Consider the following 17,677-nt stretch of genomic DNA (forward strand, 5'->3'; position numbering starts at 1 on the left):
GTATGGAAGGAAGAAATAATGGCATTTATGGTTTCCCAAAAGGCTTTGTTCTAACCACTCCAAATAAGTGATCACGACTTTCTTCATGAGCCCTACAGATCAAGCACTCTTTCACTGTAATCTCTCTGGTATGCAGCCTCCACACAGCTAACCACACTATAAACTCTTTTTTTGGAAGGCTATACATGATCCATATTCCATAATACCACTTCTCCTCATGCTAAGTAAAAAGTACTTTAGAGCTCATATCTTTTATATTGTAGCATATATGAATCAAATCTGTTTGGCAGCTATTGTCTCTGTCGAAACAAAAGAAGATTAGAATCCACCGATGAGTATTATTATTTTTCTTATCTACAATTTTTAGACAGAGGTTATCTTCAATTATCAATAATTTAAAGATTGATTTTTAATTTTCTTTTTTATCTTACACACATTTAATTTGTGTTTCCTTAAGTATTTGAACATCAATTTTTAGTTCATTTTTGGATTTTTAAGATCATCATATATATTACAGTTAAATTATAAAACTTTCTTAAACGCTAATGTATTGCATCCAGTATTTATTTTTAATTGTCAAAATTATAAATTATATTATTTAAATATAGATAATAATAATCTCACATAATCACTAATAATATTTTTCTTTAATTTTTAATTATATCACTTTTAAATAAAGTAGAAAATACCTAGCATAAAATTTAATATACGTGCCTCGCACGTAGCTTTTTGCTAGTCGATGTATATATAAAGGAAAGATATAAGAGAGTCAGATGATACCTTAAAATAACTCTATATTTTTTTCTTTAATTTATTAATTTACTACTTTTCTAAATAAAAAACTTCATATATTTATTTATATTTTTATAAAAAGCACTTCTATATAGATATGTGTATATATAAATAGTTAAAAAATTAAATTACATAAATATTCTTAACATCTATTCTATATAAAATGTGGCTATATAACAGAATTCTTGGTTTATGAGAAATTATTGAGTAATTTTTTTAAAAAAAAAGGTTTTCTATTAAAAAATAACATTTTTTTAGCTGTTAAATCCCTAATTTATTTTTATCTATAATTTCCTTTTTCCAAATAAAATTTGAATTTTCTCTACATATAAGTTATTGACGATCCATACTTATTTTATAATTTATGTATATATATATTGTGTTTTTTAATAAATAAAATCCAGCTCGGTAGAATTTTTATCACCAACGATATTTGAGTATTTTACTATTTTTTGTTTTTAATAACTTTTTTTTTAACAATCAATATTAATTAAAAATAATCCGAGTTTAATACATTATAAAAAAAAATATATCATTTATTCAAGGGGTTTTTTCATATATAGCTATATTTAGGTCAGAATTTACTTTTTTATTATCATATGACAAAATAAACAAAATTAGGAAAATTAAAGCTTTTTTTTCAATCTAAGAGTTGGGACTATGATATTATCAATGATCTGTTTGATGAAAGGGATAAGAACCTTGTGTTGTCTATACAACTGAGTGCGAATGCTACGGCTGATAAGTGGTATTGGAGTGAAGAAACTAATGGCCTATACACTATGAAGAGTGCATACCGACTGCTACAGCAGGATTCTGGTGTGCATGTTGCTGTTGAAGATCAGAATTTGGAAATTTCTCCGAAAGTGCAGCATTTTCTGTGGCGTGTTTTAGTTTGGTGCCTCCCAACAAAAGTTCAACTGAGCACCAAAAAGGTTAATGTCGATTTGTATTGTCCATTTTGCAACTTGGCGGTGGAAACTATTAGTCATGCCTTGCTCGAATGCCGGTTTGCGAGAAGCTGCTGGTGTGTCTCTATTGTCCCTGCTAGTGTGGATAGTGTTGGCTTCAACAGATGGCTTTCTGGTCTAACCGTGCATCACTCTGCTGCTGATGTCAAAGAAGCAGCTTGTATCAGTTGGAAGATATGGTCTGTTCGTAATGAGCTACTTTGGAATAAAAAAACTTGTTCTGCTATTGATGTGGTCCGATCGGCTAGGATAGTGCTTGACCAATATTGTACTGCTCGATCTCAAAAGACGGGGGCATTGTTAATTGATGATATTAATAATGTAGACGAGCGGTGGAAGAAACCAAATTCACATATGGTCAAGATTAATGTCGACGGGGCTATTTTTCAGGAACAAAACAAGTTTGGCTTTGGGTGTGTGGCCCGTGACACGAATGGAATTCTCCTTGAAGCTATTTCTGCATCTCGGTTTGGGGTGGTTAAGCCCGAAATTGCCGAGACCATTGGGATTAAGGAGGCCTTAAGTTGGATAGAGAGAAAACAATGGTCCAGTGTAGTAATAGAAACTGATGCTTTGGTGGTGGTTCAAGCTATTAATAGCTCAATTTTAATGCCTTCTCAGTTTGGATTACTTGTTGGTGACTGTCGGTGTAACGCCCCGACTCTCAGGGACGCCACGTGTGTGTGCTTTTTAAAAAAAAGTTTATTATCACTAATCTATAAATTTTGAAAAAAAAACAGTGTGGTTTAATTTAAATCTTTAATTAAATTCAAAATAAAGACTTTCATTTTAAATACTATCGTAAAATAGGATCCCCTATTTATAAAATAAAAATATTCTTTTACAATAGATTACATTTCCAAACATAGAAAGGAATTCGATCCTGCTTCCCAGAAGCCAAGACCCCACGGCTGATATGTACATTGCTGGGAGACCTCTGACTCATGGCCGAACACAGCTTCTAACTTCCTTACCTGCACCACAAAGCACCCGTGAGTCACAATGACTCAGCAAGAAAAGCTACTAGATAAAGAAAATCATGGAAAATAATAGAAAATTATAGTACCACAGATTATACATACCAAGGGATCATTCTCTTTCAACGTACATATACAATTCAACGTCTATACAAGCAAACTTGTTACAAAATTAAGAGTAATTATAGTTATACATAATCAATAACCTCAGTGTTTCATAAAACACCCTAATCATATAGTATTGTAAACACTTACTTTCAATGCTTCATAAAGTACTCCAGTTCACACATTAACATATCCACTCAATTTCAGTACTTCATAAAGCACTCTAATCATGCATCATTACAAGAGAATTGATTAATTTCACAAGCAATATAACATTTGTTCAGTCACACTATAACATAATATATTCGATTACAACTCATCATAAAGTACCCTTACCACTCGTTACCCACGAGCTATATATGTCACTATCGTTGCCCGATATAGCAAACGATAAGTAAGAAACCTATCCGCGGTTTCAGGAGTAATTACTCATAACGGTAATAACCGTTTCTTTTACTCGATCATAATCGAGCCACAACGATAATAATCGTTTCATAATACTTCCCTCGATCATAATCGAGTCAAACGATAATAATCGTTTCATAATACTTCCCTCGATCATAATCGAGTCAAACGATGATAATCGTTTCCTATTATTTTCCTCGATCATAATCGAGTCAAACGATGATAATCGTTTCCTATTATTTCCCTCGATCATAACCGAGTCACATCCAATACATATCGTTAACTTCGATTAGAATTAAGTCACAACAACGTATAACAAGATTTCAATCTTAATCGAAACTGTAACAATCATAACATTAACCTTATACAGTATTTAATACTTTTCTTACCTCAAATTCTGGTTTAGGTATGTTGGCCGACCTGCTTGGAGAACGATCGATCATCCCGGGCCCTATGTCATAACGATGATAAACCAATAAGTGTTTATCCCAAAACACTGCTTAATAACTGTAAAGGAATACCTAGGGTTTCTTACCAAACCTTGAGGGAAAAATTCACTAAAATGAAAATTATATTTTGGCTCTAAAATATACACCATATCATAGATCTCGTCGCAAGCTTCGAAATGGTATACAGAACGTACAAAACAGACACCCGAGTGAAAAGTTATGGCCAAAATACGAAATTCGACTTTTCCGAAAACTAACCAAACGGAATTCCGGTTGGTACATCCGGAATTCCGGTTCTGAACTGCCAGGAACACGATTTTCTTCAACTTTAAACTCTCCAAACTAACTCAAAACCTAACCAATTCATTCCAAACTTCATATGAGACATATGTATCATCCATATAACAGTTCCAACGTAACAGAAATCAAAACCATGCCCTTAAATCAAAAGTGCCATTAAAGCTCAAGCTTTGAGCTTAAAACTCAAGCTTGGAGCTTTTCCACCCCACAACTATCAAACCTACCAAATAAGCATTACAAACAATCCTAAAACATCATAAAAATAAAACCCAAGGCCCAATTAAATCCCATCAATCACAGAATAAAATTTCAACCCTTTAAACCTATAACTCAAGCTTGAAACTTAAGGAAAAGTAAAACCTTACCTCAAGTTTCTTTTTCCTTGAACTTACCTATGCTCACAGCTGCTGCTAGAGCTGGTTTTAGGCTAAAGATTGAAGAAAAAAAAGGATGAGGATGGTGGTTTTTTTGTGGCACGAAGAGGAGCGAGAGAGATAGGATAGGTTAGTTTTTTTTCTTTTTCAAAGTTTTAATATATATACAGATAACTTCAAATTTTAATATAATAATAATAATAATAATAATAATAATAATAATAATAATAATAATAATAAAATAATAATAATAATAATATTAATAGAAACTTTATTATTAATAATTATTTTATTATTTCTTAGCCATTAAGAAATCTATACTTCTAGGGCGCTAAGTTAAATTCTACATACTCCTTATTACCCCCAATACATACACTATCAACTAATCACAATATTCCCATTAAAACTAATAATTAAACCTGTTATGATATTTTTGGCCCCCGATCGAGTCTCCAAGGTCGCCAAACCTGCAAATATTTTTATTCCACATTTATCTTATATTACATTCAGACATACTATATAAATCTCCGTAGTTTATAAATTACGCTTATTTACTCACTTATAGCAAAATTTAAAATTTATGTTGAACTAGATTAGTAGGATCATAATCCCACTTATAACCTGATTAATCCATAATATAATTATAAATCCTAATTACTTACAATAAGGCTTATTGGGATATTACAACCATCCCCTCCTTATAAAAATTTCGTCCTCGAAATTTACTTGATAATTTGGGGATACAGCTCCCTCATCTGCGACTCTAATTCCCAAGTCGCTTCCTCGTAAAATCAGTTGTATGGAATTTAATATCATCGTAACTTAAATATGTGTCGGATCTGACAAATACTTTCTTAACATAGATATGTGGAAGACATTATGCACCCCTCTCTTAGGTGGTACTAAAAAAAAATTCTAAGTCTCTGACCCTCAAAATATATCACACATGCTTGTTACAGACTCTCTCAGCATTTAGATGTAAACTTTAAATCTCAATCTGAGATAATTACTTTCAGAGCATCACAGGGTTGAACTATTCCCTTGACAAATAGATTAGCACACTAATCTGCCACAAACATATTCCACTCTAATAATAAAAAAAATATAAAAAATTTGTAGTGATCTTATATCTTAGTTACTCCCGAGTATAAAGAGTATAGTGTAGTATGAAACTCACTTAGAACCTTCTATTCAATATCCTTATCAGACTGATACACCAACCTTGTCTTTATATCATAAAATTCCTTCAAACAAAATCAAAAAGTTCTTTGTCAATCCGGTTCCAAGCCTTTCCTTGTACTTCTAAAGTTCAGAGTCACTCTGCTCGGCCACTCTATTTCTTTCCAACATAATAAACTACAATGTAAGATTAACTAGTTCTCCAATCATGAACTTAATCCCTATTCTGGTTACATTTCTAGCAACCTTTAGTGAGATCTTTTTGTTTTACAAACTTGTCCTAGACCTCTTTAGTTTAAGGTATTTACTACTAATTTACTTCCCAGAGTGGTAGAAAATCACACCGTTAAAAATTTCAATCAACTTTAACCGTCACCACGGCCTCCCATCTAAATTCTTCCAAAAGAAAAGTATTTGAGGCTTTTGTGATCTGTATAGACTTCACATTTTCACCATATAGAAAATGGTGCCAAACTTTCAGTGCAAAACGATTACAGCCAATTCAATATCATGACTAAAATATCACTTCTCATACTCCTTCAATTGGTCTAAGTAATTAGGCAACAACTCTCCTAAATTGTGTCAGAATACAATCTAATCCTTGTATAGAAGTATCACATCAAATCACATTCTCCCCTCACTGACTAACAATGTTAACATTGGTATAATAGTTAATCTCTGTTTCAATTCTTTTGATTTGATTCCACTAAGGGCGTTGACAACCCCCAACAAATATTCTGTAGTATCCTGTTAATTCCAGAAAAATCTCTAACCTTCATTGCAACTTTGGGATCTGCAAAACTTGCATTTCTTACATTTAGCATAAAACTTATGCTTCTAGAGACATTACAACATCATCCAAGGGTGTCTCTCATATGCCTCCCTTGGATCCGAAGAAATCACAATACCCTTAATTAAAACAATTACAAAGTCATCGGTACCAAAACTGTTTTAGGAAATCCTCCTTTCGAGTCTTCAACTGGTAATAACCAGATCGAAGACCGACCCTAGAGAAAAATGATCCTTCCCTAAATTGTTCAACATAACATCTGTCCTTATCAAAGGATACTTATTCTTCACAAATAAAACTGGTGTATTCTAGAATGAAATACTTAGACTAGTAATTTCAAGCCCAACCTTTCCTACAACTGAATCTTCACTCCTTTCAATTCTACAGTTACCATCCAATTCATAATTTTAGATACAGGTTTTACTCCCATTACCACTTCAATTCAGAATCAATTTCCCGCTTAACCAATAACCCTAGTGGCTCCTCTAAAAGCATCTAGAAACCTTGAGCCACAAGATTGTGTCCCAATCTCACTAATGTTCCCTTTATAATATTGGCCACACTAACTGAAAAGTTGATACATCCATCCCAGCCTTAAACGCTGGGATCAATGGATTTCGGGACCTTTGAACCTTGCCTAAGAACACAAATGTGTCCTTACTTTTTGATTCAAGAGTTGCCACCTTTCTTTTCAATCGATAGTTGCATTATACCTTGCAAATTAGTTCAACTCTAGTATAATATTAGATTTCTCTAAATTCAGCACAACTAAAACAACGAACTATTTCCTTACCCTCACAATCTGGGAAGGGTTTAGACCACATACTGGAAAATAACTAGTTTTCCAGTAAACAAAAAGGTACCAGAACTACTCAGTAACACACCATTAAATTTACACAAACTCTTAATCATTCTTCCATTCCCGCTACTGTAACCATGGGAAGTTTCTTTTGAAATGGCCTACTACCCCACACTGAATGCAGGCTCTCATGTAGCGTTCATTTTACTGGTGTCTCTTGCATCTCGACCCTCTGAATGGGTTTACAAATCTTTTGTTCCCACCATGTCAGAAACTTTGGTTACCTTAAATTCTCCCACTAGGACCCATAACTGGTGGGTTGGTAACTTTTCTTTTCTTTTTTTTTTTTTAAGATCGTTAAGGTTAACACCTTTTACCCGATCCAACACTAGACATTTACTTTCATGAATCTCCTTTCATATTATGTCTTTCGTGATCTAGTCCTTGCACCCCCAGCAGTAAGGGTTAGCTCAACCATTTGAGCATAAAACCAGGCAACTTCTAGTTGCTTAGCCATTATATCTACATTCTGAGTGATATACTCTTTCCACCTTCAATTAGATTTAACCCTCCTAGCAGCCTTTGAAGCTACTCCATCAAAACAAAACTTTGCCAATCGGTCCAGCTTAGTGTCCATTTCCATCACCCCGCTGCCCGGGACCAACTATGTAAATTCTACTACTTGGCCACTCAGGTAATCTCTTACTTCATAGCATTCATTTGCTCTCAGCCCTGTGGTAGTGGAAGATTAATACCCAAACCACCTACCCCGAGCCTAACAGGCTCACAATCATTCTTACTAGATTGCCTCAAGTACACCTTCTAGTATACTCACGACCATTCCTTGCTCATAGTTAGAATCTTTCTAACTAAAACTAATGCTAATAAGCATTACCGCACATGCATAGACATACTTAGCAACTTTATATCAAAAACTTATCATGCTTCTCTAACAACTTACACATTTCAAATAAGCAGACAATTCACATAATCAATAAATAATTCACTAATCAACTAATAATTAGCACTTACTAGACCACGAATCGAACGAGTCTTCGCAACCAATGTACATATCAAACCAGTCTTCAGGATCTTTAAACCTTGGTCGCTCTGATACCATGTTGTAACGCCCCGACTCTCAGGGACGCCACGTGTGTGTGCTTTTTAAAAAAAAGTTTATTATCACTAATCTATAAATTTTGAAAAAAAAACAGTGTGGTTTAATTTAAATCTTTAATTAAATTCAAAATAAAGACTTTCATTTTAAATACTATCGTAAAATAGGATCCCCTATTTATAAAATAAAAATATTCTTTTACAATAGATTACATTTCCAAACATAGAAAGGAATTCGATCCTGCTTCCCAGAAGCCAAGACCCCACGGCTGATATGTACATTGCTGGGAGACCTCTGACTCATGGCCGAACACAGCTTCTAACTTCCTTACCTGCACCACGAAGCACCTGTGAGTCACAATGACTCAGCAAGAAAAGCTACTAGATAAAGAAAATCATGGAAAATAATAGAAAATTATAGTACCACAGATTATACATACCAAGGGATCATTCTCTTTCAACGTACATATACAATTCAACGTCTATACAAGCAAACTTGTTACAAAATTAAGAGTAATTATAGTTATACATAATCAATAACCTCAGTGTTTCATAAAACACCCTAATCATATAGTATTGTAAACACTTACTTTCAATGCTTCATAAAGTACTCCAGTTCACACATTAACATATCCACTCAATTTCAGTACTTCATAAAGCACTCTAATCATGCATCATTACAAGAGAATTGATTAATTTCACAAGCAATATAACATTTGTTCAGTCACACTATAACATAATATATTCGATTACAACTCATCATAAAGTACCCTTACCACTCGTTACCCACGAGCTATATATGTCACTATCGTTGCCCGATATAGCAAACGATAAGTAAGAAACCTATCCGCTAGCGGTTTCGTGAGTAATTACTCATAACGGTAATAACCGTTTCTTTTACTCGATCATAATCGAGCCACAACGATAATAATCGTTTCATAATACTTCCCTCGATCATAATCGAGTCAAACGATAATAATCGTTTCATAATACTTCCCTCGATCATAATCGAGTCAAACGATGATAATCGTTTCCTATTATTTTCCTCGATCATAATCGAGTCAAACGATGATAATCGTTTCCTATTATTTCCCTCGATCATAACCGAGTCACATCCAATACATATCGTTAACTTCGATTAGAATTAAGTCACAACAACGTATAACAAGATTTCAATCTTAATCGAAACTGTAACAATCATAACATTAACCTTATACAGTATTTAATACTTTTCTTACCTCAAATTCGGTTTAGGTATGTTGGCCGACCTGCTTGGAGAACGATCGATCATCCCGGGCCCTATGTCATAACGATGATAAACCAATAAGTGTTTATCCCAAAACACTGCTTAATAACTGTAAAGGAATACCTAGGGTTTCTTACCAAACCTTGAGGGAAAAATTCACTAAAATGAAAATTATATTTTGGCTCTAAAATATACACCATATCATAGATCTCGTCGCAAGCTTCGAAATGGTATACAAAACGTACAAAACAGACACCCGAGTGAAAAGTTATGGCCAAAATACGAAATTCGACTTTTCCGAAAACTAACCAAACGGAATTCCGGTTGGTACATCCGGAATTCCGGTTCTGAACTGCCAGGAACACGATTTTCTTCAACTTTAAACTCTCCAAACTAACTCAAAACCTAACCAATTCATTCCAAACTTCATATGAGACATATGTATCATCCATATAACAGTTCCAACGTAACAGAAATCAAAACCATGCCCTTAAATCAAAAGTGCCATTAAAGCTCAAGCTTTGAGCTTAAAACTCAAGCTTGGAGCTTTTCCACCCCACAGCTATCAAACCTACCAAATAAGCATTACAAACAATCCTAAAACATCATAAAAATAAAACCCAAGGCCCAATTAAATCCCATCAATCACAGAATAAAATTTCAACCCTTTAAACCTATAACTCAAGCTTGAAACTTAAGGAAAAGTAAAACCTTACCTCAAGTTTCTTTTTCCTTGAACTTACCTATGCTCACAGCTGCTGCTAGAGTTGGTTTTAGGCTAAAGATTGAAGAAAAAAAAGGATGAGGATGGTGGTTTTTTTGTGGCACGAAGAGGAGCGAGAGAGATAGGATAGGTTAGTTTTTTTTCTTTTTCAAAGTTTTAATATATATACAGATAACTTCAAATTTTAATATAATAATAATAATAATAATAATAATAATAATAAAATAATAATAATAATAATATTAATAGAAACTTTATTATTAATAATTATTTTATTATTTCTTAGCCATTAAGAAATCTATACTTCTAGGGCGCTAAGTTAAATTCTACATACTCCTTATTACCCCCAATACATACACTATCAACTAATCACAATATTCCCATTAAAACTAATAATTAAACCTGTTATGATATTTTTGGCCCCCGATCGAGTCTCCAAGGTCGCCAAACCTGCAAATATTTTTATTCCACATTTATCTTATATTACATTCAGACATACTATATAAATCTCCGTAGTTTATAAATTACGCTTATTTACTCACTTATAGCAAAATTTAAAATTTATGTTGAACTAGATTAGTAGGATCATAATCCCACTTATAACCTGATTAATCCATAATATAATTATAAATCCTAATTACTTACAATAAGGCTTATTGGGATATTACAGTCGGGCCTTAATTGTTGGGTTTTGTGCCCTAAATAAAACTCATTTCAATATAATCAGATTTACTTATTAATAAAGATCAGAAATAACATTTTATGTTGCATAGTTCACATGATTTATTTCATGATTATATGTATATAATGTATGAATTCTTTTTAAGTCCAGAACTTATGAATTTGTTAAAGATTATAGTGTTGTTAGCACAGTGGAATATAATCTTAAGTATATGTTCAAAAGTTTATTCCCTGATTTGTCAGAACACTGGATTTAGACTGACATGGTATAATCAGCGATAGGTATTCTTACACCTTGGAAAAGTGTTATGTCCTTTCCAGGACATTGGCAAAGTTTACCAGTATCGGATGCATGGAGTATACATCGGAAGGGACCGATATTGAACTTTGATTAGATATATTAAAACTTACCATAATATCTATTCAATTCAATATCACTTGTTGATCCTAGATCAAATGACCTTAATCCTGATATGGTTAGGTTCGATCTCAAGAGTACTATACATGTTGTTTGATTTGTTAGTTAAGCCTACTTTTGGGTAAGGGTGATACGTACATTTTGGGAACATGATAGTATAATTGAGTGGGAGCGCTACCATAAATATGGAATCTATAACTTCTATAGGAATTTAGAAGTGAAACGATGATATCCTTCGAGCTTAGCTAAACAGAGATAAATGGTGGAGATCTCATTTCACTTTGCTGAAATATCATTTATACGGAGCTAAATGTTTTAAGGATAAAATACATTGAAGGTGTAACGGTAACTTAGAGCCTTTTCAATGTAGATCATCTATTAGAGGGTCATTGATCACATTAGGATTATAACAATGGATAACTCATGATGTGTCTATATCATGGAACATATAGAGCGTTCTATATGACTGAGAGTGCAATTCCAAGTTCTAAGTGTGGATTCAACAAGGAATTAATAAGTTAGGGAATTTATTTGGTAAATTCGGTTCAACTTATTGGAAGCTCGGTTATATAGACCCATGGTCCCCATACAAGCTGAGGCCATACTGCTTGTAAGACTCAGTTAATTGATTTTAATTAATCAATTATAATTCTAAAAGTTAGACTATGTCTACTTTATGAATTTTCACTAAGCAAGGGCGAAATTGTAAAGAAAAGAGATTCTAGGTTTATTTATTGATTAAGAGACTTTATATGTCTAAATTAATAAATATATTAAATGGCAATATTATTTAATAATTAATTTTAAGTTATTAAATAATTAGAATTTGCATTTAAAAAGGTTAAATTAGAAAATTGGCATTTTTGAGAAAATGGGAATGGAAAATAACAAAATGGGAAAGTTGCAAAGTAAGGCCCAATTCCTTTTGTATGGCCGGCCACATGCACAAGAAATACCATTTATAGTTTCCATTATTTTAATGTCATACAATTCTAACCTAAACCTAGAGGGTATTCTATAAATAGAAAGTGTTGGCTTCAGGAAACACACACACAACTTTGAACATTGGTTTCTCTCAGAAAAGCTACACGCCTCTCTCTCTCTCTTTTCTTCTCTCTAAATTTCGAAACACTTGAGTGAATGAGTAGTGCCTACACACATCAAGTGGTACCTCAATCATAGTATGTAAGACTATGGAAAATCTGCATCAAAGAAAGAGAAAGAGATCCAGATTCAGATCTTGATTATGCTCTGCTACAGAAAGGAATCAAGGGCTAGAGATCTGAATGGAAGGAGTCATATTATTCCGCTGCACCCACTGTAAGGTTTTCTAAACTTTATATGTGTTTATTTTCATTGTTTTAGAATTCATATTAGGATGTTAATCAAACATACTTGGTAGTAAATCTAGATCCTGGTAAAATAATTCTAACATTAATCTCGTCTTTAAATAATGTTTCTTTAAAATTTGTTAAACGATCTGCAAATAGGGCTGCTCATTGTCTTGCTAGAGAGTCTTGTTTTTCGTCAGATTGTGTTTTTAATCAGCATAATGTTTGTGCTTATTTTAAGTCTATTGTAATGGCTGAAAGTGTTTGAATAAAATTTTCACTTTGACTCAAAAAAAAAAAGTTTTTTTTTCAAAAATACGACACAGAGACTTCTTCTTCCCCAAAAGAATTTCTCCTTCTTGCAGAGCAAAATAATGAGTTTCTCTCCATTGTCGACAACTCTTATTAAGGGATGGAGATTTGAAAATCATCAACCACCGATGATGTAGAAACTATTTTGCGATCTCCATGAACGCCGGCGAAGAATTTTGCCCTGATCTCCATTAACGCCGACAAGAAGTTTTTCTTAGATGTTCTACCATGGCAACGAGATCACTGTGAGGAGATATCCATGAAGCCAATGAGAAAGAATCAACAATCTAGGGGGAGATCTAGTGGAATCAGAGATATCATACGACTGAGAGGTCTTCTTGAATTTTTATACCCACACGTTTTGGGTTTTCTTTCAAAAAGAAAATCTAATTTTTATGTAGTTTTTGAAAAAAAAAAATTGATGTTGTTTAGTGTGTTTTTTTCAATTATTTTGTTAATTATTTTTTGTTGTTTGGTTGATTTACATATATTTTCAGTTTTTTTTTTTATAATTTTTGAAAATTTGGAAGAAAACTACTGTATTGAATTTCTGGAAAATATAATAAGAACAATGAGTGTGTGTTAAAATTTCAATACAAAAATATGTTGCTTTCACGTTGGTTTTAAGTTTCATTTACGTTGTTTTTTCACCCTTCTAAAAATAAAAGTAAATGTACAAGCGACAGAATAACAATACAAATATAACAATGAATGTGACAGGAAGATATTGCAAATATGAAGAAAATTTACAAATACTCATGCAATAACAACACAAGTAGTTGATTTTGAGTTGTTTTGTGTATTGCTATAATTATTTGTTCATCAATTGATATTATTTTGGTTGAAATAACAAAAATAAAAACTACACAATATCTGCAAAAGAATAATTAAGTTATTTTCATGTTATTGTGAAGTTTCTTTGTTTTTGCAACATCTTATTTCAACTTGAAAATATTATATAATATCAAGTTGTTTTCATGTTGTTGTAAAGTTTGTTAGGAATTGTTCATACACTACACTAGTTGTTTAACAATTAAAGGAATATAGTTTTACATGTTAAAACAAAAAATTATCTTTATCTCTTACATCCAAACATGAAAAATAATAAGAGAACACATTATGTTAATTTTGAATCAAGTATGGGTATTAATAGAAAGAGATTGTAAATATGAAGAAAAAAAAATTACTTGTATTTAGTAGTAACATTGTTTGTTGTTTTACGGTTGTTTTAAAGTTGTAAACACATTGTTTAATTTCATTATTTTTTGAACTTGTTACTTTCACGTTGTTTGTACACTTTCAATTTCAGTTGTTAAAATTTGTAGATTTCGTATATTATCAATTGTTTTTATGGTTTTTTATATCGTTATTAAATAGTTGTTAATAGTTAAAAAAAACTACTATCAACTATTGTCTTTTTTTAAAATATATATATATATAATTATGCAAATACGTGATGTATAAATTAAAAATATAATAATTGTTGTTTCTTAATGTACTAAAAGATATAAACAATTAAAAAGAAATTATAATATTCAATGTCTCATACAAGATATATATGAAGTTAACTAGAGAAAAGTTTAAAAAAATATATAAAAACAAAGTTTCTTTAAAAAAAAAAATGTTGCTCTTGAGCATATACAACCAAAACGAAACACACTTCTCAATCCTTAATTCATGCACAGTAACTCCAACCTTCTTGAAAGACTTTAGAACATTTTTGTGTACACTTTTGATGTATGCCACTAACTTCATTCTGATCAATTTTGAAGTTCATCATCACTAGAAAATCAAGTCTTGTAGCAAGTAAAACAACATTAAACAAACTATAAAATAACTTGCTACTATAAAATATATATATATATATATATATTTCAAATGAATGAACTATAGCCAAAGAACATTTCAAACAATACAAATAAAAAAAAAATAAATTATAAACTTTGACAATATTTTTATTTGGAAGCTTCAACTTATCAACAACATCAGATGTCTTATCACCCACCTGAAAATATTATGATGACAAAATTAATAAAGCAATGAACTAATAAAAAACGATTAATAGCTATACAAAACTGTAAGTATATCATGTACTGAACAACATAAAAACAACAATATAACAACTAAAAAATAAAAAAAAATGTAAAACTTAATAAATATGCAACTAAAATAACTCCAAATTAAAATTCAAATACAACTGATAAATGTAAGACCTAACCCAATGATCTAAAATTTTTTTTTTAAAAAAAAAAAAAACTTAAGAACCCTAGAATAAGAACCGTATAATAACTAATTAGAAACTGAAAAAGTGATAGACATAAACCATTTAAGGTTGAAAAATTCTTCTAACTTAATACATCAAAAAAATAAATAAAACATAACAAAACAAGTCTTTGAACTCAAACAAAGATAACCAAAACTAATACATTAATCTTTTAATTTGCAATCTCGTCATCATTATCTCACTTTTTGCTCTGAAAGCCTCTTCAATGGATAACTTGGTGAAATAACAACAACAAAATAAATTAAAAGATGAAACAACTATAAAAAAAACTTATACACAACGTTAAATCAACATAGTTATTTAAAGTCTTTAGATAAATCTCTGATTCATAAAATTATAAAACTTAGAAAAATAACTTTGCCAGCTTGTGAGATAAATGGACATCAATAAGCATTAAATTTTGAAGTTGAGATCATTTGAAAAAAAATTTAAAATCAAATCCAAAGGAGATTATTGAATAATAAAACTCTAAATTTGAGTTTTATACCTAACATTTAGATTTGAGCTTCACCAATAAAAATAAATTAACTGAAATGCAGCAACAACAACAACAACAACAATAACAATAGCAGCATTATAAATAAAAAGATGAAAGCAACTACAAAACAACTTATAAACAACAATAAATCAACATATTTATTTCAGATCTGAAGATAAAATTACTAATTCATTAAATTCAATTTTACAAAATAAAAACAATAATAATATATTGAAGAAACTTAGCTTAAAGATGAAAAAAATAGCACAATCGAAGATGCCCTATTTCTTTAGGCTAATAAAGAATATTAACTATGTTAGGCATTTTGTCAAACACATGGAAGGTATGGCCTTATATACATATAAATAAAAAACTCAACTTACCGAATAAGAAAAAATTTTACAAAATTTGTGAGCAGATGGGTGGAATCAACAATAAAGAATCACACTACAACAATATTCTAATAAAACTTTCAAATCTAAATTTTTATATTGATGTAATTTGAAAAGAAAAAAGAAGAAGAGGAAGGAGAAGAAGAAAAGAACAACTTACAAATCAGAGCTTGAAACTATATCAATAGCAGCAAAAAGAAGTTTGAAAGAGATGGAGATGATTTGACCAAGAGATGAATAAACTCAAAGAGTGTCTCTTTCTCCTTAGGCTGCGCCATAGGAAGGTTAAGAAGAGGTTCTACATGGCAAGAAGGGCTGGAGATGAGAGGGGCTGGATGTGAGATGGAAGGGTAGATATGGCTACCACTCTAAATAGATATATGTGAATAGAGGAGGAAGAAAGAAAAATAACACTTTTCGTATAATTGTAATTAGTAAACTTTATAATAGTATTAGAAAAAATTTTAAAATGTAAAAATGTAAAAGAAAAGAAAGCAAGTATAAATGTTAAATATTGGTTTAAAAAAATCACTTAGCGTAAAAACCCCCACCATATTAAATTATCAATTCTACATGAATTATTGCAAACTTCTCTATAAAATCAAGAGAACAAATAGTATAATAATTCAATTTAATACTTAAAAGAAGATTCAACTTGTGAAATTTTTGTCAACTTTCATAAAACAAAATTTCAGCATAACAAATTAATAATAAAGATTAACATAGCAAAGAGTAATAGTGATTTTAAAATTAAAATTTAATATTTAGATATTAATGATTAATAATCACACTCAGTAAAAGGTTATTTAATTTTAATCACAACAAAAAAAAATTAACATGCAACTAAAAATAAGCCATTATTAATATAATTTTAATCACAATCTATCATATAAAAAGCTAAAATTTATGATGACTAAATTGATAAAATACATGTAGTCACTAAAAAATTGTGATTTTTGTTTTCTTAAATGTCATACATATGAGAATCAACTCAATTTATATATAAATGACCGAGAGATAGATGAGAGATAATAAAGAATAATTATTTTTTAAAATTAAATTTTTAATTTTTTTTTCATATAGTTAAAAAATTAAGTGAGATATTTTATGATATTTATAACTAATTAGATTAGATGACGATTAAGAATACAATCAGTATATATCTCATATTAGTTTGTTTTTACCAACTAAGAATTCGATTTAGCTAAGTGGGTAAAAATTAATCACACTCATAATTCTTCTATTTCTTGCCATTATCTATGTTATTGGTTTTATTAATTTATTGGATTTTCTTTCATGGCCAAAAAAAAGTTAGCAAAAAAGATGAGGAATGGTTTCATACTTTGTAAATAAAATGTATAGATATCAAAGGCCTTGCCTAACTTGGCTTGGTGCTTATTGCTTGTAAAAATGATTGTTTGTGCAATGAAATTCTGAGTTATCAAAAAAAAAGTATTTCTTTACCCCAAAAAGATTTGAACATGAGGCAAAGATGGTGGTTAGAACTATTTAAGGTTATGACTGTGAGATTTTTTATCACCCCAGGAAAGCCAA

General features: G+C 30.9%; 1 protein-coding gene and 1 long non-coding RNA gene across 2 annotated transcripts; one reads left to right on the forward strand and one right to left on the reverse strand.

Annotated features, from left to right (window-relative positions):
- The first annotated feature begins 1,574 nt into the window (after positions 1 to 1,574).
- LOC133031355 (uncharacterized) lies at positions 1,575 to 2,404 on the forward strand. Its single transcript, XM_061104840.1, has 2 exons — positions 1,575 to 2,286; positions 2,385 to 2,404. Exons 1-2 carry the CDS (start codon positions 1,575 to 1,577, stop codon positions 2,402 to 2,404), a joined length of 732 nt encoding a protein of 243 aa, XP_060960823.1.
- Positions 2,405 to 2,463: 59 nt separating this feature from the next.
- LOC133030792 (uncharacterized) lies at positions 2,464 to 6,598 on the reverse strand. The gene is made up of 3 exons (XR_009684339.1): positions 4,365 to 6,598; positions 3,640 to 3,701; positions 2,464 to 2,737 (listed from the first exon to the last, which is right to left on the reverse strand). It is a non-coding gene; the product is annotated as an uncharacterized LOC133030792 (long non-coding RNA).
- Between the last annotated feature and the right edge of the window lie 11,079 nt (positions 6,599 to 17,677).

This window comes from Cannabis sativa, chromosome 9 (genome assembly GCF_029168945.1).
Source record: "Cannabis sativa cultivar Pink pepper isolate KNU-18-1 chromosome 9, ASM2916894v1, whole genome shotgun sequence".
NCBI lineage: Eukaryota > Viridiplantae > Streptophyta > Magnoliopsida > Rosales > Cannabaceae > Cannabis > Cannabis sativa.

Excerpts from the sequence above, each read along its gene's own strand:
- LOC133031355 (XM_061104840.1), top strand. The coding sequence starts at position 1,575 with ATGAAGAGTGCATACCGACTGCTACAGCAGGATTCTGGTGTGCATGTT. Across the intron at positions 2,287-2,384 it reads TGGGATTAAGGAGGCCTTAA|TTTGGATTACTTGTTGGTGA; the intron begins GTTGGATAGAGA and ends ATGCCTTCTCAG.